The 22,447-nt window shown below is 38.6% G+C and overlaps 1 protein-coding gene across 6 annotated transcripts in view; it reads right to left on the reverse strand.

Annotated features, from left to right (window-relative positions):
* The window catches only part of RELN (reelin), a 499,001-nt gene that overhangs the window by 211,595 nt on the left and 264,959 nt on the right, over nucleotides 1–22,447 (reverse strand). For all 6 annotated transcript variants that reach the window (XM_084977353.1, XM_084977355.1, XM_084977351.1 and 3 more), the window contains exons 9-10: nucleotides 6,014–6,110; nucleotides 1,855–2,095 (exon numbers count right to left, since the gene is read on the reverse strand). In XM_084977353.1, the coding sequence (XP_084833479.1) occupies nucleotides 1,855–2,095; nucleotides 6,014–6,110 (338 nt within the window). The remainder of the gene's footprint in view (nucleotides 1–1,854; nucleotides 2,096–6,013; nucleotides 6,111–22,447) is intronic.

The following is a 22,447-nucleotide window of genomic DNA, read 5'->3' on the forward strand; positions in this document are numbered from 1 at the left end:
AAGGTTTTTGAGTCTTTGTCAGAACAAATTTCCAGAAGGTTTACTGGCTGTTATCCCACACTGAGCAAACACAATGCCTGTTCTTAATGCTACTCTACTGGTGTAATTCCATCAATTTAAAACAAAATTTGTTTTTTGGAGCAAGAAGTTACTGTGTCAGGAGTGTTCCTATGTTGAAGGTTTTTAAAATAATTTGGAGGCATTTTTCTAAAATTCAAATAAATTATTAAAAGAAGGTGAACATTTCATATGTTTATATTCTGCTTGCTACTCCTCCTGTGACCTCGTCTCCATGTGGCATCGGACTTTTTTTTGTACCAGTGAGTCACATATTAAAAAAATTCTCCAATCTGTATCTCTATTTTTCTATATTGGAAACTTGAGAGCGTCTGGTTAAAGGTCTAATGGCATTTTTTAATACTGCCTAGGCACAATTTCTTACTCCACACACTCTCTGGGCAGGCAAGTCCACGAATTCAATTTCCATTCAAAAGGTGGTTAATTGCCAATTTTGGATCTTCCTCAGAGTTTCTGATCCATACGTCTAACCTCCCACTAAATGTTTCTCCTTGCCTGCTCCCAGCATTATCAAAATCAACATGTCCAAGGTGAATTCATCAATTCTCACAATCCTGCTCCTCCCTCCTGTTTCCTGTTCCAATGAATGGCATCCTGTCCACCCAGCTGCCTAGAGCTTGTCCTTGACACTTGTTACTCCCTCATTAACTCAATCAGCCCCCAACCGTCTCCATTTCCTCTTCTAAAAATCTCTGAAATCCACCCACATTTTCCTATCCTCTCTCCCCTAATTCTGGCCAACACAATCTCCCACTGGATTACTGTTATCAGCCTCCTATTCGGTTTCCCTAAATATACTCTTTTCATTCCATTGCATCCTCCATCCTCGAAGGAATATTTCAAAACTCAAATCTAATTATCTGACTCTTCAGAGCACTTCAGTAACTCCTTATAACCTTCACGATCAAGTTGAAACTCAGCAGCTTGCAAGACCTTAAAGTTTCATCACAAGTGTTTTTTGTTTGTTTGTTTGGTTGGTTGGTTTTGGTTTGTTTTAAGGCTGTGCAGCTTCCCAGGCTAGGGGCTGAATTGGAGCTGTAGCCTCTGGCCTGCACCACAGCCACAACAATATCAGACTCGAGCTGCCTCTGAGACCTACACCGCAGCTCACAGCAATGCCGGATCACTTAGCTAGGCCAGGGATTGAACCTGCATCTTCATGGATGCTAGTCAAATTCCTTTCTGCTGAGCCACGATGGGAACTCCCCCATCACAGTCTTAACTCAAAATCTGTGAGACCACTACGTGGAACATTGTCCAAGGCCTCTGCTTTGTGCTGTCACCTTCCAGCCTTTGTATATGTGATCGATAAGTCTAGAAACTCTATCCTTTGCACCTGGCCAATTCCAAATTGCCCTTCATTCTCTGCTTGGATCCTTATTCTTCTGGCTGGCCTACCGAATATCTCAAGTCCAGATGTTGTGCTTCAACAGCACTCTAAAATTTCCCGGCAGGTCATAACAATTATAGTGCTTTGTATATGCATGCTGACATATCTAACTCCCCTACCAAACCAACATCCAATGGAGGGAAGAGACATATCTGCCTTTTGTGGATATATTCTTTAGGTTCAGCCTAGTACGTGGCAACATGGGCTTCAAAAAGACTTGTGAAAGGGATGAATAAATGAATGATTTTCCATTCTTACAGGGGAGGGTAAATAAGAATGTTACCTATTCCTTTCAATAGATTTCATAAAATAGCTATCCCTGTACAATTTGGTTTAATTAGCTTTGGCTTTTAGTGGGAAGAAAAGGAATAAAAGAGAGATCCAACCTTCACTGTAGCTCCGGGGAAGAAAAGCCAGTTGCCTGTGTCTACTGGATCCAGATTATCTTCTAAAATAACTTGTCTGTGAGCCGAGTTGATGACCAGGATGTTATCTAATGCCCAGCAGGCTTCATACACTTCACCCACATGGAGATTTTCCTGTTTCCACTGAAACTGGATATTCTCCCCTTTGGCGTCTTCAGGAAGGTAGAGGATATGGATGATCGTGCTGACATTGGAAGGGGCTCTGGAATGCATGGCGAGATGAGAATTAGTGCCACAGTAAAGTTCCACAGTGTTCACTTCATCTTTCTTATAGATCCATTGTGTTTCTTAATTAACACTGTGGTTCTACGATCTTAAAAATATTATACACGTTACAGTTAAATACTTACAATACCATAACCCTCAAACCATTTATAGGGGTTGAACAGCAGCTGTAGCTGCTGGCCTACACCACAGCCACAGCAACGTGGGATCCAAGCCACGTCGGTGACCTACACCACAGCTCATGGCAATACCAGATCCTTAATCCACTGAGCAAGGCCAGGGATCGAACCGCATCATCAAAGATACTAGTCTGCTTTGCTATCTTTGAACCACAATAGAACCTCCCTCAAACCTTTTAATGTATGCTGATTATTAAGATCTTCATCAAACCCAAGAACTTAGGGCTGATGACTAGTATCCATGAGGTATTGAGTGATGAGAGTTTAAATGTTGCATGTCTTAAAGAGCTTTGCTTTTAACAAAGGCAGGCAGTAAGTATATTCACATAAGCCAGTAAAGGAATAACTGAAGAGAAAGTGGTGCACACTGCCATGGTTCCTGTAAAAAAATCAAAGTGTATCCAGCACAGTTTTTTTGTGCACGGCAGACACTCACTCTAAAACCATTTACTTTATATGATATATGATACTAAGAAGAAGAAAAGGAGAAAAACTGTAAAACCATTATCTTAATTTTAATTCTTAGAAATGTTGCATCTATCAGAGATCACTGTATGCTAAGAATCTCATAACCAATCTTAACATTTTATTTTATTTATTTTTTTTATTTGTTTGTTTATTTATTTATTTTAGGGCTGCACCCAAGGCATATGGAGGTTCCCAAGCTAGGGGTCTAATCGAAGCTACAGCTGCCAGCCTATACCACAGCCACAGCAACTTGGATCTGAGCTGTGTCTGCAACCTACACCACAGTTCATGGCAATGCCGGATCCTTAATCCACTGAGCAAGGCCAGGGATCAAACCTGTGTTCTCATGGATGCTAGTCAGGTTCATTTCCACTGAGCCATGGCAGGAACTCCTAGTATTTTATTTCTAGTAAACAGATATATTTTTGTTTTGAAAATGTGAGGTTTGCCATGAGAATTAAATGCTCTCATTCACACTTCTTTACAATTCCATGCAGATCAATCTTTAAAAACATGACATAATTTAACATGATTTTTATTTTTTAATTATTTCTTTATTTTTTATTTTTGTCTTTTTAGGGCCGCACTGGTGGCATATGGAAGTTCCCAGGCTAGTGGTCAAGTCAGAGCTGCAGCCGCCGGCCTATACCAGAGCCACAGCAACAGGGGATCCAAGCTGTGTCTGCAACCTAGACCACAGCTCATGGCAACACTGGATCCTTAACCCACTGAGCAAGGCCAGGGATCAAACCTGGGTCCTCATGGATATTACCAGATTCATTTCCAGTGAGCCATGACAGAAGACAGGAACTCTTAACATGATTTTTATATTACATCTGTTGGAATCTAGGTCCTTTAGCTATCTAATAAAGTATTTTTTATTAAATGTTTTATTCTACTAAAATAGAAACCCGTTATAGTAAAAATGATGGCTTTAGCCAAGATTAAAAGTGGTACTAAAATGCAAACTAGTAGTACCCTGGGCTTCCTATAAATCAATTTTTAAAGGACTAGAGAAAAGCCATATTTTTCACTCACCAATGAAGCGCATATAAATCTGTAGAATTGTCAATGTAGGTTATAGATGGTGTACCTTACCTTTTGAGGTAATCAATTCTCCCTTTCTTTTAAAATGTTTAATGATGACTATGTATTTAACTTTAGAAAGAATTTAAACTGATGAAGATAATATATTTTAGTTTTAAGAAGTGATTGAAAATATGTCCACTCTGATCAGTAATGCTAAGAAAAATTTGCATTACTTTGTATGTTAGCATGATAGTTTGGTGCAAGGCCTAAAACTGAAAGTCTCATTTACTGAAAAATATATGGAATTAGCTGAATGTGATCTTTTTTCTTGTAATTAAATGTATCTACTCACTATTTATCATAGCCAAAGGATGGAGCTGTTTTTCAGCAAGAAATATGTACGCAATTTATCTAAAGTGTGATATACAACTATTAGAAAGGTAAAAAAAAATAGAGGCATGAGTAAAACTTCCAATACTTATGCTGCTTTGCTTAAAACCATTTATACAAATCAGTATTTAAAATGAATGCATTTTCTTTTTCGTCTTTTGTCTTTTGAGGGCCGCACCCATGGCATATAGAGGTTCCCAGGCTAGGGGTCTAACTGGAGCTGTTGCTGCTGGCCTAGGCCAGAGCCACAGCAATGCCAGATCCAAGCCGCGTCTGTGACCTACACCACATCTCATGGCAACACCGGATCCTTAACCCACTGAGTGAGGCCTGGGATCAAACCCAAAATGTTCCTAGTTGAATTCGTTTCCACTGCACCATGACAGGAACTCCTGAATGCATTCTTATAATAACTACTAAAAATTAGAAGGAAAAGCAAAATACTCTGTTATGAAATTAGCAATTGGCACAGAATGTCAGAGTTTGGCTTGTACCAGGTCCGTATAAATTATATTTTTTTCTGCCGCAGAGGGAGACAATCTATTAAAATCCATGAGTTAGGATCACTTTTCTCAGTTTTTGGTTAGAATACAACTTGAACTTGTGAGACTTAATTTATTTGAAATACTCTTAGAAACTCTGGAGAAACTGGTTTAGTACTGAAGACTAAGAACCTAATATTCACTCTTCTCCCCAAAATAAATCACAATTCTTTCAATATGGAGATATGTAAGGTAAATAGCATGAGAAAAAAGGAAACTACCATAAAACTAATGGAAAAGGTTCTTCTTTATTAATTTAAGAACTAAAGTGATCAGAATAATGACTTTCAAGGTATTCTGTCCTTTAAATACCTCACCATACCTGCATTAAGCATCCATTTTGAATTTTATTTTATGATTTAAGCTACGTAGAAATAATTAACATAATCTGAGTTTTGCTAAATGTAATCAGATATTTCCAACTTGAATGAGCTTTTTCCTCTTAAGAATCCTACCTCACTTTCTTATGAAGGCATTTTTTTTTTAATAAAGAAAATGTAATAAATGATAACAAGTCGCATCACAATTATGATAATGGAATTTTAGAACTGGCCTTAGGGAAGTTAGAAGGAAAATGAAAGAACTAGAGATTAGATTCAAAAGGCTATTAACTCATTATCATCACACACCAGAAGGAATTTAGGTGATAATCTGATATTTTCCTAGGCCTAGAAACCAGGCCACAGACAGGCCACCTAGAGAGATTGGTGGTGAGGTTATTTTGTGGAGGATTCCACCAGAAAGATAATTATCTCAAGCATATTTTGACCAAAAATAAATAGTTTGTTATAGTTACTACCAATCGTGGGAAGTACTGAATGGAAAATAGCACTGTGAACAATATCTTCTTCAAACAGAGCAAGTTATAATATGTGCATCCGTGTAATTCAATATAATTAACAATCAGAGCACTTTTTTTTTCTTTTCTTTTTGCCTTTTGCAGGGCCGCACCCACGGCATATGGAGGTTCCCAGGCTAGGGGTCTAATTGGAGCTGTTGCTGCCGGCCTAGGCCAGAGCCACAGCAACACCAGATCTGAGCCGCATCTGTGACCTACACCATAGCTCACGGTAACATCGGATCCTTAACTCACTGAGCAAGGCCAGGGATCGAACCTGCAACCTCATGGTTCCTAGTCGGATTCGTTAACCACTGAGCCACAACAGGAACTCCCAACCAGATTACTTTAAGCATGAGGAATAAAGCCAGTGGTAGAATGAAGATATAGAGAGAAGTAGAAACGCATCTACATCAAAATTTATGAAAAGAGTTTAAATGATAACAAACCTTATTTCCTCAAGCTGAATCCAGTCTGCAGTATTATTCTTGGCATAGGACACGATGATGCAGGGATCTGAATAACTAAAGCGACATGAACCTGAACCTGTAAATAGCAATAACAGTAAAATTCAGAGGTTAAAAAAAAAGTATAATATTATTATTATTCCTGATAAATAAGTAAATAAAAATTTAGATAATTTTCTAATCACTCGGATAGTTACCTGATCATGTCTCCATTATTCCAACTTTGCTAAAATTTCTTGTGATCTATTCTGATGAATATTATTTGATAAATAATTTTAAGAGTCAAATAAAAGGTAAATTGCAGATCTCTTTAGAGATACACGAACTTCTAAATTAAATTACTATATAAGCACTTAGCATGCTTATACTGTAAAGAAATATCTAGAATATTTAAATATTGTAAGATGTATCTAAATACTATGGAATAGTTAATAATGCCATTATGGATCTTGCAAGTTAATATCAATAATGATTGCAGTAAATGGCATATGTCATTCAACTGTATAAAGAATAAAAACAGCATTCTTCTTCTGTGTGTGTTATTTAAATGATGAGGCAGTAGGTGGACTAAAGTAATAGAAATTCAAGTACTAAATGAATGAGAACTATTAGAGACATGATTGATATCATTTTACTATATTTAAGATTTAAAAGAGGCATTATGCCTCCTTGTGAATATTTGGTAATTGGTTTTTTTTCACAATTATTTTCAAAATTGGAGATAAGAATACCACAGAAAGTTTTAAAAGTCTGATAAGAATTGGTTTCTACATGTCCAATGAATTCATAAAATAAAGCACAGTTTGACTCATTTCAAAGATCTTCTTAGATTCCCCCAAACAGCCATGAAACATAAGCCAGAAGTTACTGTAACTCAATAGCAGGTTTTTTAATACTCAATTAAAAACAAATGAACCCAAAGAAAAATAAATAGTGCAATTTATGTTTAACTTTCATCCATCTGCTACGGAGCCTTTGTTTCAGCAAACGGCATCTGTTGATGGTTTGTACATTTGTAGTACTCAGGAGTTCCAAGCTTTAATCAGATGCATTTATTTTATTTCAGTGGTGTTTAGTACAACACCAGTTAGTTTGCAATTGCCAAAGCTGGCAATGTGTTAAAAAGGCCAAACAGCAGTTTTCCTAGATTTATTCTCATAGCTAAAACATAGATGAAAAAGCATGAAGAAAGGCTCCTGAAAAGAAAGCTACACAGCAACACTGAGCTCAAACAGAAACCTACTTTATGCCACTTTGATCACTGCCAAATTCTACCTTTTCTTAAGCAGCTGCTTAAAATAAATATCAAACTGTGGGGCTGGGAATGGAAACAGCCGGGATTATGTGAGACAAACTTCAGCACAAACAAGCAGGAAGTCTGGCAGACAATCTGGTTTTTCAAAGGAAAGTACCAACTAGCCTAAAGAATTTCAATGGTATTTATGTGCTACACCTTTATATTTTATACACCGTAAGTACTTAAAAGAAAATGCACAAGGTGAATCCTGAAAAAGAAAAAGACAGAACAAAAGATAACCAAAAATGTTCCTTACAAGCCATGAGGTTGCGGGTTCGATCCCAGGCCTTGCTCAGTGGGTTAAGGATCCAGTGTTGCCGTGAGCTGTGGTGTAGGTCACAGATGCGGCTTGGATCTGTCATTGCTGTGGCTGTGGCATAGGCTGGTGGCTACAGCTCTGATTAGACCCCTAGTCTGGGAACCTCCATATGCCGCGTGGTGCGGCCGTTAAAAAAATAAATAAATAAAGTTCCTTACAGAAGCAATCCCATGCAAATCGCTTACAAATTAAGAGAAGGAAAGCTGATAACTATTAAAAGTGTTCCAATATGACTTTGATGACCAGTATGACTCCTCTCCTGTCTATTCTCTCACGTTACCATCTCAGTGTTGTGAGATAACTTTATGATGCAACATAAAATAGAAAAGCACCTGGCAGGTGGACTTACTGTTTCTCACTTAATCTTTAAATTCTTTTGTACCTAAACTATTAATATCTTCTGAACCCACCTCCTTCCTCTCTATTGTCAACAGACTCTGAGTAGCTCTTCCAGAACTTGGCAAGAATGATTAGTTGGTCTCCCTGCCTCCAGCCTCTCATGACCTCACCCAGCCATGTGGTTGCCAGGGCTCTTTCTACAAACAGGTTGAATCTTGCTACTTATAATCCTTCAACAATTTCTCAGTCCCTTCAGGATAAAGCTGTACTTCCATCCCTAGTGGGATAAAGGTGCACAGTTTTTAGAGACCAAATGTGTCCCCTGGAAAACAGAACTAGCCCAGGGTTATGTTAAAAGGTTTCCACTTGAAAAGATGGCCCCAAAGCCACAGGGTCTCCAACAAAGGGGCAGATAACTGAAAGACCAGCACTGGGCTGTAGGATAGGAAAGGCCAGTCAGAGGAGAGGCGCTGTGCACATCAAGGAAACTTCCCTCGTGGAATAAGCATCACCCAAGAGAAGCAGTTGGCTTTGCATATCTGCCCCCCTCTGGGGCCACCCCCATCAAACTAGCATCCCAAATGATGCCAAGCCAATGAATAAATGATTCTCCAACTCTCACTCTGAGTATAGTTGTTCCATGTAGACTGGGTATATTTGTCCTTTACATAAACTCTTCAAACTGCAGCCCCACTGTCACATAGGATTTGGTCAGCAGACTAAGATTTACTTTTGCCAGGCTGACAATGGTTGCTTGACTCTGTCTGTGATAAGGGAAGGAAAGGGTTAATTAATGTCTTTGTGCCCAGGTGTTTAAACCCCTACTCCTTGCTCCCAGATGCTGAGGTGCAGACCTATCACATACCTCAAAGCACCTCTGATGCAGCGAGGAGACAATGATAAGCAGGTACCACCTGCAACAGGTACTTCTTTCTTTTCCCTCTTAAAGATCTTTAATTGCCAAAGCTGAAATTTAAAGCTGGAAAGGAAAGACAAACCCAAACAAAAAAAGCAAATTATCCTCTTCTTTGCAGATCCATTCGCTCTCTTTAAGACCATTTCCAATGTAATCGCAATCCTTCACTCAAAAGTAGCAATTTCTGCAGGGATTTTTTTCAAATTGCTGAAGGAGGGAAGATAATTTAGAATGATGTCTATAAAAGTACGGCCTGAGAACCACGGATGGACTTAAACAGATCTAAAAAGTTAAACTGTTTCTTTGGTTCTTACTGGCAAATGAGGAAATTCTATATATATTTTTTTACCCACATCAAGGATACAAGTAGCCTCCTAAAGTGTGGTATTCATAAATAAAATTGATGAACTTCTAGAATTTATTGATGACCCCAATCTAAATGTCTAGGAAATCTGGCTCCCATGTAGAATTACACTCACCAAGATTACTGCACCAAGAACAATTATACTTCGCCAAGTTCGGGGAAGGACAGGTTATGTTTTATTAAAGATACCTCCTGAGTATTGTTTCCAGCTGGTCTTGGTTGTCAGTTCTTGATTTTAAATTGACAAATAAATTGATAAATGATTATGATAAATCTACATTTATTTACTGTTTACTGTCATTTACATTATTATTGGTTATTTAGTCAACCCCACAGTACATAATGATGAATAATTATATCGGTAACATTTCTGGCCTACTGGCTTACAGCTTGTCCTATGGCTCAAGACATACATGCACTGCAGTATAATACAAGGCATCTCTACTCCTCTGCTAAAGCAGGTATCTATAGACTGCCTTAACACTATCTTGCAACAAAACAGTCCAGAATTTGTGTCTCAGAATTTGTGCTATTTTAATAACTTGCTCTGATTATCATTATGTATAAAAACATTGGGTTATTTTTAAAAATTGTTGGAATTTTAACATATAATCATATGTCCAAGTTCATTCTTATGAAGTTAACAATGCATCACAAATAGTTAAGAAAAATAGAAACATAGGAGTTCCCGTTGTGGCACAGTGGTTAACGAATCCAACTAGGAACCATGAGGTTGCAGGTTCGATCCCTGGCCTTGCTCAGTGGGTTAAGGATCCCGCATTGCCGTGAGCTGTGGTGTAGGTCGCAGACATGGCTCAGATCCCGCGTTACTGTGGCTCTGGCCTAGGGCAGGGGCTACAGCTCCGATTTGACCCCTAGCCTGGGAACCTCCATATGCCATGGCAGCGGCCTAAGAAATGGCAAAAAGACAAAAAAAGGAAAGAAAAACAGAAACATAGTAATGTCCTCATCTTTTCAACCACTGCATCAGTGTTTTCTGCCTTCCTCCTATTATAGTGGATGAGGTGTTTGTTTTAATCAATGGTGAGCCTTTCTATGTGGTCCATATCCCATCTCTGCTTGCTCTTCAAGATTTACCTTCTCTTTCTCCTGCATCACCAATTTCTCCCAACGGGTTTCCTGGGTCATTCCTATCATCATACAAACACGTCCCATCTTAAAAAAATTTTTCTTGACATCACGCTCCTACCTTCTGCTCCTTCCAATCCCACTTTTGTTCCCTTGTATGGCAAGCTTCTCAAAGGAGCTGTTCAGTGATTGCCCCCATTTCTTTGCATCCTAATCCCTTTCCCCTTCCATACAGGTTTCCACCTTCAAGCACTGCCCTGAAACTGCTTTTGGTTAGGTGGCTGGGGAGACAGATCGACAGGTCATTTTCCCACATTCAGGTTACCTGACTTCTCAGCAGGATTTGCCACAGTCCATACCCCTGCCCCCTTTTTTGGATATGTTTTCCCATCTATCTTCCAACACCTTTTTGATTTTTTGCCTGCTTCACTGGCTGCTGCTTCTCCATCTCCTTTGTTGCCTTTTTCCTTCTTAATCTCAAATTGTTTTTCTGCTTTTTTTCTACCTTGCCTCTTTTTACTTTGAGGCTTTAAATAACATTTATAACAGATAATACCCAGGACTCTATCTCTCATGAGATCCATAATTGTAGATCCAACTGCTACTTAACCATGTCTAATGGACATCTCAGACCTTTTAGGTCAAAATAGAAGTGTTTGTTTTCCACTCCCTGAATATCCACTACCCTTTTCATTTCAAATGGCACCATCCCAGATGCTCAAACAAACAAAATACTAGGCATCATCTCTGATTCTTCCCTTTGCTTCACCTCCTACTTCCAACCCATCAGCAAGGGCTGTGCTGGGAGTTCTACCTCCAAAATGCTGTTCAGCTTCTATCCATCTCTACTGCTACCACTGTAGTCAAGTCATGGCCATATCTCGGGGGTTTTCTTGCTCTCTTTTCTATCCCTGGATAATCCACTCTCTATAGAGCTGTTAAAGGTCTTTCGAAAACAGAGGAGTCTTTTAAACTATTTTAATGATCATGCCATTCCCAGCTTAAAATCCTCTCAAGGCTTCTCATCCCACTAGGAACAAAAGGATAAGCCCTCACTATGATACATAAAAACCTACATGCTGTATCACTTGAATCACTCTTCTCCCACTTACTGAGTTCAAGCCGTTCTGAACTTTCTTCTCCTCCCTGACCACTTCATCTCAGGGCTTCTGTGACCTTCTCCTCTGTCTGGAACTATACTGTTAGGTCAATTTCCTCACACTCCATTCTCTCCTCATCCCATTCATCTTTCCCCACAGAGCATCCCTTGGGTCCCATTTCTCTCTCCGGGATTTGTACAAATATCACCTCCTCAAAGAAGCCTTCTCTGAGCACTCAAATCTAAAGAAGTCCGCCCCCCATGTCCAATCATCCTCCATTTTATGTGATTCATAGTACTCATCAGTATCTAAATTTATCTCCTTTACTTACTTGTTTACTTGCTCTCTGTCCATTTCCTGTTGGAATGCAAGCTCCATCAAAGCAGGACCTGTGTCTATCTTGTTTACTGCTTGTGTTCCTAATACCCAGGACAGCACCTGGTACACAGTACATGCTCAATAAACTCTGGTTGCATGGTGAGTACGTTTACTGCGATTTGATAAATTCTCCATGTCTTTGTTTTTACTAAGTTATATTTGTACTACAAAGTGGAATGATAATCATGGATGGGACTTAAGGACTTCGGACTTGCCTTAATTGGGTCAAAGTGAAAAAAACATCTGAAGGCCATACTTCAGAATATCTGGACTACATATATCCTTACCATAGATTAACTTTGGTGTTGTTGCATAGTCAACAGGGCAATAATTCCCCCAGGTAATGAGAAACTGCCCTAAAATGACTTAGATGGTTACATAATCCAGTCTACTTTTAGAATTAAAATATCAGAGAGAGATTACACGAGTATTTATGGTGCATTTTTTTTATCAGTCAGATAAAATAATGTGAGGAATAATGACAGCCAGATGAATTATTTTACTTATTAGTGAAGTCTTATTATAATGGCCCAGCATAATTGAAAATAAGCAATTTGCAAAGTCGTACAAAGTAGTTATAAGCCGCAGAGAATATCATCCTCAGGGCACATGTTCTGTGCCTTCAGGAATCATTTTCTACTGTACTAAGGAAAAAAAAAAGTTTCTCAAACTTTTAAGTATCTTCTTAATCATAAGACATTATCTTGTCCTTCAAATTTGATTTATTTTGTTTCTGTTTGAGCATTTAACTAGGTTAACATACTATTCTAAGGGAAAGAACCCACCTTTTTTATTTTTGGTCGTGGCAAGCAGCAGCTTGATGTGGGATCTCAGTTTCCAGATCAGGGATTGAATTCAGGCTGCAGTGATGAAGTGCTGAGTCCCAATCATTAGACCATCAGGGAACTCCCCCAAACCCACTTTCATGTTTACAAAGAAACCCAATAAAATCATAATTTTACAGAAAAAGGTTATCCTAAATAAGATACTGTACAATCCTTGATGATAGGTGGATCTTACAGTGGATCATGTAGCCTTAAATAGATTTTATCTAATTTTTCTCTTATGAGGAAATTCTTCATGGTAATAAATTCAATGCTAGTTAGCAGTACTGATAACTCTATATAACTTTTTCCTCCCATTTTTAGAGTGACATTTTCTTTTACACACGTTCTCTTCCAGGGATTAGGAGAATGGCTGGTGGGGACAGGCTGTCAGGTTCACAATCTGGGCTTTGACACTTTTTAGCTGTGTGACCTTGGGCGAGTCACTTGTCTTTTCTGTGCTCAGTTTTTACATTTATAAAATGTGAATAATAACAGCAATCTCTTCATAGAACTGTTGTGAACACTAAGATGTTAACACGTGAAAAGTGCATAGAAAACAAATCTTGGCCCATGCTAAAAGATTTCAGGTATGATTCAGTATTTTTTTATTCATTTCATAAATTCACTTATCTTAGAAAAAGGACCAAATATTTTCTCATGGGCTAAATATTAAATTGAAATACTGCTTAGTAGTTCCTGTTGTGGCTCAGCAGGTAAAGAATCTGATATAGTGTCTGTGAGAATGTGGGTTTGATTCCTGGCCTGGCTCAGTGGGTTAAGGATCCAGCGTTGCTGTGGCATAGACCCCCGGCCTGGGAACTTTCATATGCTCCAGGTGTGGCCCTAAAGGGAAAAAAAGAAACACTGTTTATCAAAGAACTTATGGTACATCCCCCCCATAGCTTTTATTTTGAGGCTATATCCCAACTGTTTAATGGAAATGTTATAAATTTAACATGGAAATGAGAACTGAGTCCCAACTGAGTAATCTACCCGTTAGCATCACTGGTAAATGTGTTAGAGGGGAAGAGAAGAGTCTACTTGGTAAGAAAAACAAGACACTCTGGGAATAGGATAGCAAGACAAATCAGTATAAGGAGATACATACTTCATAATGTTTTATAACTGCTAGAGTGGAAATTTGATTTTTCAGTTTGCAGCATCCAAAGAAAACAGGAAATCTGATCAAAGTTTTAACAGCACCGCAAAGGAAGAAAATTCCTGTAACTCAGAAGAACAATTACGGTCGCAATGAGCAGGCAGGTAGTACTGTGTGCATGTTCACTTTACATGTAAGGCAACTGAAGCAAAGAGAGGTTAAGCGATGTATTCAAGGCCCAAGTGGGATTCAGGATTGGGCAGATCAGAACGCATGCCTTCAACCACCTGACTCTAATCCTCTGGTGCACAAAGCACACTCAAAAAAACAAAACAAAACAAAAAACTACAACAGTGATTCATTTTCACATGGTCAGAGCATCTTGGGACAGGCTTTGATGCTTCTGCTTCTACTCAGGCTCAGGACTTGAACCCTAAGGGCCCTGTTTTTGGTAAAGAGAGGACTCCCTAAAGAACTGAATCACCTGTAGCCTCAATATCAGGTTTACTTGGACATCACTTTCTTGGAGGGCTGCCCGCCTATTCCTCTCCTTTCCTGACTCCAGAGCCAGTAACCCAAACCTGCGGTCCTTCATCCCCTGTATTTATTGAATCTCTGTCTTTACTTTACCTTCGCCACCACCTTCTTAGACCACCCCTTACCCAGATCAATGTGATAGCCTCCTAATCGGGCTCTAAAAACAAGCACAAAAGGTTAAATTTACTATATATTTTTTTTTTTTGTCATTTGCTTTCAAAATCTAATGAAAAGCATTTAGGAAAGATTTTTTTTAAAATAGTTGTATTCCAAAAAAAGTGATATCCTAACAGTTCCTAACTCAGCAATTTTAATCATGTAAAGCACTAACCTGATGTAATACTGCAATCAGGATTAAATTTAAGATAACAGTGTAATACACATTTGTACCCTAAATAACAAATTCCATAATAGCTTGTACATCTGTTTCTGATATAATTATTGTACTGTAATGAAACAATTAATATTTACAAATGTAAAACAGTGCCCAGGACTTGTTATTTAAAAAAATAAAGAAATAAAGAGTTCCCATTCCTGCGCAGTGGGAATGAATCCTACTAGGAATCATGAGGTTGTGGGTTTGATCCCTGGGCTTGCTCAGTGGGTTAAGGATCCAGCGTTGCCATGAGCTGTGGTGTAGGTCACAGATGTGGCTCAGATCTGGTGCTGCTGTGGCTGTGGTGTAGGCCGGCAGCTGTAGCTTAGATTCAACCCCTAGCCTGGGAGCTTCCTATGCCGTGGGTGTGGCCCTAAAAAGCGGAAAAAAAAAAAAAAAAAAGAAAAGAAAAAAAATAAGAAGGACAGCAAAACTTATTTCTAGAAGCGGCCAAATCCCACTTGGGCCATCACTGTAATTCTAACATATTTTATGGTAATTTTGATCTTTGAACCGCTTTATTCAATTTTTAAAATTGCAACTAAAATTGGTATCAACTTTTAACTTTGGTTCTGTTTAAATAATACTATACTTAGTATAATTTAGAAAACAACAGATAAGTAACTTCCTACTTTTGTTACAGGGAGTCAGGGCAGGATAATCAATCTAGCAATAAATTAATCCATGAGTCAACCAATTATTAAAAATATTTCTTGTATGTGAGGTACATGTGAAAGCCTAGTTACGTTCTTGTGATTCGGCACATCTCTTGACTTTGGCCATCACTCAGGAAAAACAAGGAAACGTATACCCTTTGCATAGTCTTTTACACTTAAGAAATAAAATCTTTTTTTTTTTTTTTTTTTTTTGGCCATACCCATGGCACATAGAAGTTCCCAGGGCTAGGAATCAAATCTGAGCCACAGCTGCTACCTACGCCACAGGCGAGGCAACGCTGGATCCTTAACCCACTGCGCCACAGTGGGAACTCCTAAAATATCATTTAAAACTGACATTTATACAACGTCTGTGGCAACCAGCCAGCAGTCCACATGGCTCTTGTGTTGGCTGTTGCTTCTACCAGGCTAACTCTCCTACACAATTCAAGCCTCTGGTCAATGGTTACATCCTCAGAGGCCATCAACTGGCCACCTCCAACCAAATGCTACCCCTCACTTGCTGACCTCTGATTAATTTTCTTCACTGCATTCATTACTTACTGACATTCATTTGTTTGATATTCATCAGCATGTCAGCTCTACCAGAGCAAAGATTTTGTTTCACAAATCCTGTCTCCCCAGTGCCTTGAGGGAATTCTCTTGCGGTGCAGGGGTTTAAAGATCCCATGTTGTCACTGTAGCAGTTTGGGTCACTGCTGGGGTGTGGGTTCAATCCCTGGCCCGGGAACTTCATATGCCACAGGTGTGGACAGGAAAAAAAAAGAAAGAAATAAAGAAGAAAAGAAACTGCCCAGTGCCTTGAGAGCTGATTCACACAGAAGAACTCAGTAAACAGTTCTTGTTGAATGAATGAACAAATGAATGAATGAATGCAATTTAGCAAGCACTTGTCAGTTAAACTCTAGGAAGAGGGTCTTTTGGAAATGAAATGATATTATTATTATTATTATTATTATTATTATTGGCTCTTTTGTAGTCCTTCTTCAGGATAAGGAGATGGAGGTGATTTATAACCTCTGTCCTTCAGCATAGAGACTGTCATTCTTCTGGGAAGAGCTAGAGATGCAGCACATTTAATCTCTGATGCTGAGAACTATTTGGGTAACCATGTTACATGGTTCAGGTGGTGCTGCTTTTCTGTTTCTCCACTTACTATCTTTCCCTGGTGACACAACAAGCTACAAGTATAAATTAACTAGAACTGGCTGAATAAAAGTCTGGCAACTACTTTGATATTTCTGTGGGGACCTCCTGAACTAAAACAGACAACATCATAACCTAGTTTCAGGAAAAATGTATTTCTGGTTAACTGATAATTCATTGTTGTCACTCAATCCTAGGATTTAGAACCACAGTGGGAAAACATTTAAAAGATCACGAAGAGGTACATTCTTACTTTACAAATGAGTTGCCAGGGCTCACACAGCCATTTACCCATGGCTATGCAGCAAGTTCATTTGGCAGAGAAAGAACTATATGGCCTGACTCCCAATCCAGTGCTCTTTTCCCTCTCCTGTTTATACCAACAGCAAAAGTTGCTTGTCGATAAAAATGTATCATAAAGACATGGAGACATGCTGTACAATATTCTCAGCATAAAAAAAAAATACATGGTTTAAAATACCTACATTGAAAAAAGTCTTATTTATGCATCGTTGACTATTATTTACTGGGAATCAAAACTTTAGCTGCAGAGGTCTACAGAAATCCCCATGGTCCCCACATGTAACTACTGAGGTAGGCAAAAGCAACAGAATATTAAATAAAGAGAAGGTGATAGGATGTGATTAGTATTTGAGAGGGAAAATTGAGGCTTTCTGATGAAGTAAGTGTGGATAGGACAATAAGTTTATTATCAGAATGTAAAAACATCCTTATCGATATAATATCTATAAATGCAATGTTCAATTCTAACATATTGATATAGTAGACAGTAGACTGTGTAGACAGAAGTGGATTTCTCATGAAGCTTAAGCTTCAGGGCCCTTCACTTGGATGAGCACTTTCCAAGGCTCTGAGAGGAACCCTAGCATTGTGTTCACATGAGATGTTTTACCAGCTAAGACTGCTGCCTCCTTTCTTGACCACTCCCTTACCATGTTCCGTTTATGCCAGGTGCTATGATGCCATGGTTGCTTTGAGGATCCAGCTAAGGGGAAGGTGAGTTGGAGATATGTTATGTGTGATACAGTTACAGAGTTATGCAGGTCACTTCTATTTTATGGTGTATTCATTCACAAAGCAGAAAGAGCTTCCAGAGCTACCACCCACTAGGCTGAAGCATCTGTAGCATCATGACTCAAGAACAGAGGTGATAAACTGTTCGGTCAGTGATGTCAATCCAAAGGGGAATTAAGATTAGTCACTGCATAAAAAAAGTTAAAATACCCCGAAATTGCATAAGTCACACATGAAAGACGTTAAGACAAATATTTTTACAATTTGCTAGTGATCCTAAAAAATATAAATAACGTATCAATGAGTCATGAAGGTAAGATATTAACAATTAGAAGAAAAAAACTTCTGGTCCACGAAGCTAGAGACAGGATTATTTTTAAATCTCTAAATAGAAAATACGGAGCTCCCACTGTAGTGCAATGGGTTAAGAATCTGACCACAGTGGTTCAGGTTGCTGCAGAGGTGTGGGTTCAATCCCTGGCTTGGTGCAGTGGGCTAAAGGATCCAGCTTGCCCTCTCTTGGCTGAGGAATGCCTCAAATGAAGCCATATAAATAAATAAGTAAATAAGTAAATAAATAAAATTTTAAAAAGAGTATGTACCCCAAAATGGTAAAGAAAAAAGTATTAGAGGCAGCTAACAAGGATGTTACATTACATTTTTTTAAAATTTTGTGATGCTTATTGTATTATAAATTTCTAAAGATCTCTAATTTGTTGTGCTTTCTTTTCTCATTCTAAATATTCACATTTGTACATAATTTTCAATGTGCACTTTTATATGCTTTTCCTTAAAGAGATCCCAGCCCTCATCCAAACTATGTAAGCTTCAAACATGAGCCCTCAAAATGAGACCTTCCCTTGTGCAGAGCGTGCCCTGCAATGTGTTCCTGCATTTCACAAGTGTCTTGACTCACCCAGGGACACCAGATTACATCATTTACTTTCCACTCTCCTTAACATGGCATAGTCAAGCCACAAATGTATTGTCACGCAGGACAGCCATAAGAAGAGAATGAAAAGATAAGATTTTTAACATTATTTTCCTTCTCTATTACTTCAGGTGGATCTGGCTCAATTAAAATATTCATAAAAGGAAATGATCACATTACAACTGGATTAGGATGAATGAAATGACTTGTTGGCAATCGTTTGCTTACTTAAGAAACATGCCATTCATTCTTGGGCTGTGTTGGAGAGGAACCTAAATGAAACCCACGCTGACCCTCATGTACTGCAGGAGTTCAACAAAAGCTGGCGAGAACCTGTAACCTCCAGGATTTACTAAGTGGAGTGCTTCTGTGCACTGCTGGCTGAGAGGATCTTAGAGGGCTGTTAGAGTTTACAACGCCAAGAAATACACAAGCACATGAACAAGTGGCAACTGTGTGCTAATCAATGAAGCCCATATTAAGCACACTGAAAACCTGATTGTGCCGTAGCCCATTAACCATAATATACATGCACAGAGGAGACTGCAAAAACCCCTGAGAGCCAGGAAGTTTCTCCAAATTCACTAACAAACTTCTTCCTTTCATCCCATCTCTCTTGGGTGGTTGCCATAAAAATAAACAACTTAAAAAATAGCTTGATTTGGTATAAAATCAAGGCCACTTAAAAATAGAAATATTAGTCATTTATTAAGAATTCAATTTATTCCCTTTATCAAAATAAGAACCACACGGGTCCATAATCTCTTAAGGTAAGATGAATTCCAGGACCCAAATTACTTGCTTACTTACTTAATTTATAGATTTCAGAAAGGTAACATGGTGCACACAACATATTTTATGCAATATCCCCAGCAAAGTCTGAGGCAATATTCTGTAATGAAACATGTTAATATTTCCACAGTGTAATACATGAAGATTCACATAAGTAGTATAAATAAAGAGTATAAATAGCCTTAAATCATTTCAAGTCAGGTCTTGCTGCTTGAATTCAGGTCATGTGAGGCTTTGACATCACATAAATTTTTTAAAAAGTTGTGGTTTTTCTGAGTGTGTTTACAATATGGAATTACATATTAGGGATTGTGAGCCTGTAGCTCCAACAGCCCTATTTCTTTTTACTTTTATAAGAGAAGGATAAATCAACTGGTTCCAGTCTCCCAAGGCCTGGGTAGTTTTATTTTTATTTGGTTATGCCCTTCTCCACAAAGCTCCGGACTTTTCAAAGTAAATCAGAACAGAAACAATAGAAGGAGCTACTGCCTCTTGGGGGTTCGGCAGTGGTTGCCGGGAGCAGACTCTTTCCTCAAAGCTCTGCCTGAAAAACAAGCTGCCTTTTTAAATGTGGCACAGGGCCACAGAAGGAGAGAAGGGATCTCGCAGAATTTATAGATGGAGAAAAGCACTGCCAGAAATCATGCCTCTAGATAGTGGAGCGGAACCCATAAATACTGGTGGCTCAAGGAGTGTCTGGACAGAGCCCTGCTGAGGATTCTTGCAGCCCAAGTGCTGCCACTGCCATCACTCAACACCCAGACCTCAGAGACAAGCAGGGCTCCCAGAGCCGTGTGTAAACAACACCATTTGATACAGAAAAAAGATCATAAAGTGATGAAATGGATGCAATCTGGTTACTGAGAACTCCCTGCTAGGACAGGAGCAAATCTTAGCAGAATCAACACCTCCTTTCAACTTTTCAAGGTAGATAAATGGAGGACAGGGCCATTAACTCAAGCTTGTAGTGAATGGAAAGAGAAAAAGAGATGAATGGGAGACTTTTAGAGAAGCTTTTAAAGGCTAGAAACTGTCATTCCCAGGGGATATTACACTTTACTGTAGGACTGTAAACTAAGGCATTTAGGACAGGGACTCGCCTCATTCTATATTATGAAAAATGTGATGAGCAACATGAGGGTATTAGTACAATAAGAAGTTCTGGCCATTATCCTCTTTTTTTTTTTTTTTTTTTCTTTTTTCTTTTTTTTCCTGCAGTGGTTTCTGAGGACAGTACTACTCACAAGGGAGAAAATACTCATTGTACCCCAAAGCACCAAGAAACACAATAAAAGCTTATGTGTTACTTGGCAATTCTTCTTTTTCAAAGCAATTCTGCCACAAGCAAGTCATGGGCCACTATTCTACAGATGATCAATATTTTGATAGTTTCACAAAGTTCTGCTCAAATATTTCATTGATGGCAGCTGTGCATGTTTATTTCCCAGTAACAACAATGATTATATTACACTTAGATTTATATCTCCTTGATTACTGTGTCTACCAGAAAAATCCTAAGAGCATTAGCTCTCTCAGCCCATGGTATCAAAACAATCTACTATAAGTAGATCAATATCTCAGTTATATGGCAAGTCTAGAAGTACCACCTGATGAACACGACTTAAGTTGTGACTCCTGATATTAAGCAGACAATGCCATAATTTCTAGGATAACCAATTTCATGTGTTTCTTAGTTTTCATGTTTTATTCCCCTCCTAGTAGAAAAACCTAAACTTTATAAGATTTAATGTATCTGTTCAGATGGTTTCGGAATGTGGCGCATCTGTATCAATTTGTTGCATTAGTTAATAAATTTCATTAATACTGTAATCAAGTTTGTCCCCTAGTAGTGAGTTAGCTTCTTGCCTGATACTCTTTAAAGCACATTGTTTTTGTTACCTACCACTTTCAAGTACATAAAGTATCCACAGACTCCCTGGATGCTCTTCTTGGCTGAGCAACAGTCTCCCTGGTTCTTTCTAGGCATTCTTGTAGTCATTGTCCCCACGTCCAACCCTGCCTACACGTCCTGCCATCCTGCCGTGCAGCACTGCTTCAGGTTCTCATAAAATAAAGGCTTTATTCTGCTGGCCTGTGCCTACAAAGAGACAGTAGCTCACATCTTGCTGAAGTTCAGAGGCTGTAGCCAAAGGGGCAGCAGTCTGATTCATGGGGAAGAGGCAGGGAAGGAAAAAATGGTTACTGTATCAGATAATGCTTTGTGGCAGCTCAGGCAGGAAGCATCCTGGGGCTTCTTAGTCCCAAATGACAGGGACGGGAATTGTGACTGAAAGGAGCCCACAGATATTACTTTAATTAAGAACAGTTCTATTCTGCAGGAGAGGAAAGCCTAAAATTACTCTTGGATCTGTCAAGAGCAAGTTAATTCAATTTTGGCAAAATACCATGCCAAAGTTGAAATAAATCATTGTTTTGTTAATAGAAATTGTCGGTTTAGAGAAATCAACATGTCTGAAATCCTCAGCTGCCCCTAAAGATCAATTAAGCAATTACTTGAATACGGAAATCTAGAATTTACATCTATACTTCTGTTTTGCCCACCAAAAAATATTGTTGGGGGCAAAATTTACCATATTTTTAACTGAAGAAACATATTTCTAAGACAGTGTTACAAAAAGGATCATTACACGGAAGTAAAAATTCCACTTTAAGCATCTACTAAAAACTCATATTAAGGATTAAGAAAGGTCAAACGAAATCCTCACAAATATTCTATATTTATGTTATACATGCTAAAAACATGTCTCCTTTAAACTCAAAAAACCTCTTTCATAAAAAGTAGAAAAAGAGCCAAGTTTCAAAAGCAACTCTCCTTTACCTTCTGTTTTTTTATGCTGCTTTTTTTAAATGAGGCTACTAGCAATCCTTTTTGACTAACTTTATTACTAAACAGGCTATTGGATCTGCAAAGCTTTCTTTCTGAATGTGACAGTATGTGATTTATTGTACTTAATATTTTGCTCCTTAGTCACTTCCTTGGCTGAAATTCCCAAACCTCATTAGGTGACTCCTTTCAGTTTATGGCAGATGGACAATGACCACAGGATATAAAATGAACAGCTGTCCTCCTCGCCTTTTGTACCTTTCTCTCTTCAGTCCTATCCCCATTCCCTCACTTCCAAAATATCTGTATTTTTTCCTGCCTCTCCTATCATAAAAGAGAAAGGGATTAA

Source organism: Sus scrofa, chromosome 9 (assembly GCF_054392235.1).
Source record: "Sus scrofa isolate SSC_HxYL_T2T_F1_AM1 chromosome 9, Sscrofa_HxYL_maternal_Yorkshire_Landrace_v2.0, whole genome shotgun sequence".
NCBI lineage: Eukaryota > Metazoa > Chordata > Mammalia > Artiodactyla > Suidae > Sus > Sus scrofa.